We start from the raw sequence: 6,434 nt of genomic DNA on the forward strand, positions 1-6,434 counted from the left end.
CTAATTGTCTTTTTATTCATTTCTTAGACTGTTGTAATTACCATCTGCATATATTTCCTGATACAAAGTGCTCTGTTCGCTCTCCTTGAAAGAGAAAAATAGTACTTGAAATCTCATTTCATCAATGCATTCATGATAACATTCAGCTCCTCAGTTTTTTAGAGACTTTGTCACCTGCTCCCATTTTGACTTACCTGCGTTTTCTGAACTACATGTCCAAATTATTTATATCACAATAAAAAGTCACACCATTCTACATAGATAATGATTTCCTTGAAAATATCATGCCTATGTTTTGTATATTCCTTTTTGCTTGCAAAGCTTCACCAGCAACTCTTTAACAATATGCTATTGGCTTTTCATGATACAACCAAAAGTCACCTGGGTGAAGCAATTTTGTATCCTACTACTTCTATGCCTTCTGAAACTTGGTGTCCTCATGAATTAAATGGGAAAATTAAACCTTTTTCACAAGATTGCTAGATAATGTAAATTGCTTATTAATGGATCTGAAACCAACTGAACACTTAATAACACTACTTGAAGTAGTTGTAATAGCAGTATTTGATATGGTAACGATAGTAAGGGAAACTTTTCTAAAAATGCCTCCTTATTTTGTGTTGTGAGTACTTTTTAATATCTCAGACTTGCTTTTACATGTGATACTGCGTTATTTTCAATACGAATGTCATCATTTCCCAATAAACACATTATTTTGAGGGCAATGAAGAACTTAAATATCATTCATTTTTTTCCCTACCTACCTCAGTACACAGCATACATAGTTACTTACCAAATTTGTGCTGTGTGAATAATAAGGTAGGGCATTCATTTCAGTAGTGAACCAGGAGAATGTCAGCATGTTAAGAAAGGATTATTTTAATTGGCCACAAATCTACAAATCATTCATACTAACAACACACTTCATGATTTATGACCTAAAATATTTCTGCATCTAATACCTCATTTATTTGTCACACAACCCCCTGAAATGGGAGATTATTGTTAAACACATTTCACAGTTGAAGAAACTAACATAAGGCTTAAATCACTTTCTCAGTTGACATAAGAAATAACTGATGGAAAGCTTAGAGTAAAACAGAAATAATATTTCAATATTCAACATGAATAGGATTCCTTTGATAATAGTCATTCCACTTTTTTCAGTCATTTGACACATTTATTTTTACTGAGATCAATCTAAATTTTTTTTTTTTTGGACAGGCAGAGTGGACAGTGAGAGAGAGAGACAGAGAGAGAAAGGTCTTCCTTTGCCGTTGGTTCACCCTCCAATGGCTGCCGCTGCAGCCGGCGCACCGCGCTGATCCAATGGCAGGAGCCAGGATCCAGGTGCTTTTCCTGGTCTCCCATGGGGTGCAGGGCCCAAGCACCTGGGCCATCCTTCACTGCACTCCCTGGCCATAGCAGAGAGCTGGCCTGGAAGAGGGGCAACCGGGACAGAATCCGGCGCCCCGACCGGGACTAGAACCCGGTGTGCCGGCGCCGCAAGGTGGAGGATTAGCCTATTGAGCCACGGCGCCGGCCTAAAATTTTTTTTTTTACAGGCAGAGTGGACAGTGCGAGAGAGAGAGACAGAGAGAAAGGTCTTCCTTTTTCTGTTGGTTCACCCCTCAATGGCCGCTGCGGCCAGTGCACCACGCTGATCTGAAGCTAGGAGCCAGGTGCAGGGCCCAAGGACTTGGGCCATCTTCCGCTGCGCTCCCGGGCCACAGCAGAGAGCTGGACTGTAACACATTTTATTAAGTATGTTGCTTCAAGAATCTTTATATGTGTTGAAATAAATCAGTGATTAAGGCAAATAGTTGGCCTGGCATACTGGAGTTTTAAGATTAGAAAATTGTGTTTACACTAAAAACTAAACACACACACACACACACGTGCATGCATGTACATAAGTATATGAAGGAGGACATAAACATTGATTGGGTAACAATACTTCACCTTGGGTTATGTTTTTGTGTGAATCCAAAAGAAAAGGAATAAGAATCAACCAGATTTTGAACATTAATTTTTAACACTATAAGGGCAATTTATATATTTTACATAATTATGTCTTTTGAAATTCCACTAAAACATCAGCTTAGGGGCTGGCACTAAGTTTCCCCCCTGCAGTGGTGGCATCCCATATGGACACTGGCTCCACCAGTTTGTATCTTGGCTGTTCCTCTTCCAACCCAATCTTTGTTCCTCTTCCAATCTTTGCTACGGCCTAGGAAAGCAGTAGAAGATGTCACAAGTGCTTCGGCCCCTGCATTCATGTGGGAGACCTGGAAGAAGCTCCTGGCTCCTGGCTTCAGATTGGCCCAGCTCCTGCTGTTGCAGTCATTTGGGGAGTTAACCAGCAGATAAAGACCTTGGTCTCTGTCTCTCCTCTCTGTCTGTAACTTGACCGCTCAAGTAAATAAATAAAATCTTAAAAACAAAAAAGTCAACTTAATGAGGAAACTGAAATTTAACAAGCTTAATTATCTAATATAGTACAAATAATGAATAGAATATCCATCATTGAAATTCACTACTGATTTGTAATGATCCTACCCTTTTGAACTCCCAGCTGAACCACTGCCTTGCTCCTAACTTCCTTATCAAATTCTATACAGCAGGGGAAGACATCCTCCAAAACCTACCCTCCCCGCTACTTAAAAATCTGCTTGTGTTTGTCAAGGGAGTGTTATGAACTGGGTTGTAGAAGTCACCTGAAAAAAAAATGATTTGTTAGGAGGGTTGGACATACATGTCAGACTTTTCCCCAAGACAATAAAGACCTTTGAATAAAGCTTGGGAAAACTCACATTGAATCAACTATATGGATGCCATGAAGCTTTAAAAAAACTATCGTAGTAAAACACTCTTAACCATTGGTTTGACAATGGTATAAAACAAAGATGGACAAAACCATATTTGCAGCAATACCAGAATTTCCTTCTTATATTTTTAATTGATTTTTTAAAATTTTATCTATGCATAGTGAATGACTTGTGATAGATTACTATCACAGTGTACATCCACCATGTTTAAAGAGCTCTTCTCTTGCTGAGATGTCTGGGAACTTTTCTGAAATACATTCCCCTTATCAAGGCCCCACGCACAATTTCTGTTTTCATGAAAATTAGCAGTCATGGATGTCATTTTTTGGTGAAGCAAAAAATGGGCAGAAATATACATGAAGGAAGGAGTTGCTATGCTATGTGTCCTTTCTCCACTCACTTTTGTTTTTATGTAGTATCCATCAATTAGTTTCAATCATTTCACATAAATAATCAGGCACTATAGATGATATTTGTATAGTACTGTACAATTTAAAAATTGCTTTCATACACATTTTATAATCAATTGTAATAATGCTGAGGTGTTAGCCATATTTTACATAAAATATGATTCTATAATGATTTATAATTTTTGAATAAGGATGTAATTTTGTGGTGTCCGGCGCCGTGGCTCTCTTGGCTAATCCTCCGCCTCCGGTGCCGGTATCCCATGTGGGCACTGGGTTCTGGTCCTGGTTGCTGCTCTTCCGATCCAGCTCTCTGCTGTGGCCCGGGAGGGCAGTGGAGGATGGCCCAAGTGCTTGGGTCCCTGCACCCGCATGGGAGACCAGGAGGAAGCACCTGGCTCCTGGTTTCAGACCGGTGCAGCACCGGCCGCAGTGGCCATTTGGGGGGTGAACCAAAGGAAGGAAGACCTTTCTCTCTGTCTCTCTCTCTGTCTGTAACTCTACCTGTCAAATAAATAAATAAATAAATCTTTAAAAAAAGAATGTAATTCTGTGATACATGCATTTTGTTTCCATATTATATGGTTTTATATATTTATGATACAAAACACTCACATTCTTTCAATATTAATAAGGTAAACACTGATGTTTTCAACATTACTAATGATCATTATAAACCCTGACTTCTCTTTTCTGACAGTATATTTTTAATATCATGATAGGTTTAATGAGCTGAGAAGCGTTATAGGCATTATCACCTCAGGAATGTTGATTACATTAAAAGAGTGTCTCAGCAAAAGTTAAGAAGTGAAATGTAATCACATATCATACTGTTTCCTGCTTTAAATTATATAAAATATGGTTCTGAAATGATATTGGATTTCAACAAAATTCATCAGTGGCCTGGGATTCTATCATGAAGTAGCTTCTGATTCTCTAAGGATAGTTAGGTAGGTAGGTAGGTAGGTAGGTAGGTATATAGATAGATAGATAGATAGATAGATAGATAGATAGATTATATCTATCTAGAAAAAATTCTCCTGGTAATCTCTTTACTTTAACTTCCTTTTCTTTTCTATCAACTTCATTAAGGACAATAAATTTAGTACACCAGAAGGCTTCTCTAGTTTCTATGCAGTTCTTAACATAATTCTTGGAGAATATTATATACCCAAATAAATGCCTGCCATATTAAGCTGAAATGAATTACCTTTCTAAAGACCAATTATTTATAGTCCATGTAATTAGATTCTAAGTGTAGACATTTTATGACTTAACCTTAAATTCAATATAATTTATTATACAGATTTTAATGAAATTATTTTTCTTTATTTTTAGCATGTCCAAATGCAGCATTAAATATTCTAAATATTTTTATAATTATGTTTATTGTATCATGTCAGGCAGATAGGTGTAATTATGGATCCAAGATAAATAAAAACATTGATAAAATTTGGAAGATAAAAATGTCTGATGTCTGACTCCAACATTTGCTTTCTATTTTAAAGGCATTGAATCAGTAAAACTGACTCTTTGCAAATAATAAAACCCTAGAATAACACAATTTTTCTCAGCACTTACTATAGTTTCATGAACGAATGTAGAGATGTGATTTTGGAATCTGACCATCTTCATTTTAATCGCCTTTGATGACAAAAAACTCGAAGACTCCAGCACTGTAGCAGAGTGGGGAAAGCTGCTGCCTGTGGTTCTGGCATCCCATAAGGATGCCGATTCGAGTCCTGGCTGTTCCATTACTGATCCAGCTCCCTTCTGGTGGCCTGGGAAGGCAGTAGAACATGGCCCAAGTGCTTAGCCCCGCACCCATGTGGGAGACACAGAAGAAACTCCTGACTCAGAAGAAGCTCCTGCTTCCTGGCTTCAGACAACCCCCGGCTCCAGCTGTTGCCTGCATTTTGGGGAGTGAACTAGCATATGGAAGACCTCTCTCTGTCTCTGTGTCTCTCTATAACTATTCCTTTCAAGTAAATAAATAAATCTTTTTAAAAAAACTAGAAAACTAATAATGGGCTTCTCTTTTAACTAGATTTGTAACATACAGCAAAAGTATTTTTCTGTGTATATCTAAAGTACTTTAGTTTTCTCAATAAATGACTCTACCAGTAAAAATTTGCATGACCACTATGTTCCAGTAATTGGAACATACTAAGACAATTAGAAAAAATCATAGCTGTCAAATATTGATTAAATTTTGACTACAAGAACATAAGTACAACAACAAATGATCAAAATTGTGTATAACTGAGTACTAAATTATGTTATATTGTTCATCCATGAAGTATTACTGAAGACTGATGAAAGAGACCTATCCTAGTAGAGTGAAAGAGTGTCTTAATTAGGAGTAAGATCTAGAATTGAGAACAAAGAATTGAATGAGGAATACTTTGAAAAGTAGTGAGATTAAGCTTAAAATGTGAGAAAATATGAAAATTAAAATTGCCGGTTTTTACAAAACCATAAACATTATCTTAATGAAAGATTTGAAAGTCTGATCTTTATAAACTGAGAAAAAAAAGAACATGTCAAGAACCCCCAGAAGCTACCTGAAGTTTATCAATGTGTGCTTCAAGACAAGATCAAACACATTTTGTGCATGTAAAATATATTATAGCTTCATGACTGTCTTAACCAACAAATTGTGCTGCAGTATAACTGGACACACTCATTATCTCATGACTAGAACAGATTTTGTCTCTCCTTTGTAAAATGACTTCCAATGGAGAATGTACTGATAACTTTAAATGTCTTTCCTGTTTGCAGCCAGAAGTAACTTTTCACCAAAATACAGATTTGAGAGATGCCAAAAAGTGAAAGGAATATGCAAAACATTTTGTGATGATGTTGAGTATGATTATGGATACTGCATTAAATGGAGAAACCAGTGCTGCATATAAACTCTGGAATACAGAAGTAATATCGACCATCAGATCTGGAACAGATGCATCTTATTTACTGAAAAGTAAGTAAAAAGAAAAGATTTGTAAGCTTTAATGGAAAATGACTGTTAAATCATAAACGTATCTATCTATATATATATGTGTGTGTATAATTATAGCTTTTTAAGCTTTTCTTAGAAAAGAAATTTCTACACAAATAATTATCACTGAACATCTGGTCCTTATCCACAGTGCTGAATCAGAATAGCAAGGACAAGGTTTGAGGATAAAGGAAAGAGCAA

The 6,434-nt window shown here is 36.6% G+C and overlaps 1 protein-coding gene across 1 annotated transcript; it reads left to right on the forward strand.

Annotated features, from left to right (window-relative positions):
• The first annotated feature begins 5,987 nt into the window (after window positions 1-5,987).
• Window positions 5,988-6,150, forward strand: LOC108177339 (beta-defensin 110). Its single transcript, XM_051854637.2, has one exon. The coding sequence runs from the start codon at window positions 5,998-6,000 to the stop codon at window positions 6,148-6,150; it is 153 nt and encodes a 50-aa protein (XP_051710597.1). The 5' UTR covers window positions 5,988-5,997.
• Window positions 6,151-6,434: the final 284 nt, after the last annotated feature.

Source organism: Oryctolagus cuniculus, chromosome 5, assembly GCF_964237555.1.
Source record: "Oryctolagus cuniculus chromosome 5, mOryCun1.1, whole genome shotgun sequence".
NCBI classification, from domain to species: domain Eukaryota; kingdom Metazoa; phylum Chordata; class Mammalia; order Lagomorpha; family Leporidae; genus Oryctolagus; species Oryctolagus cuniculus.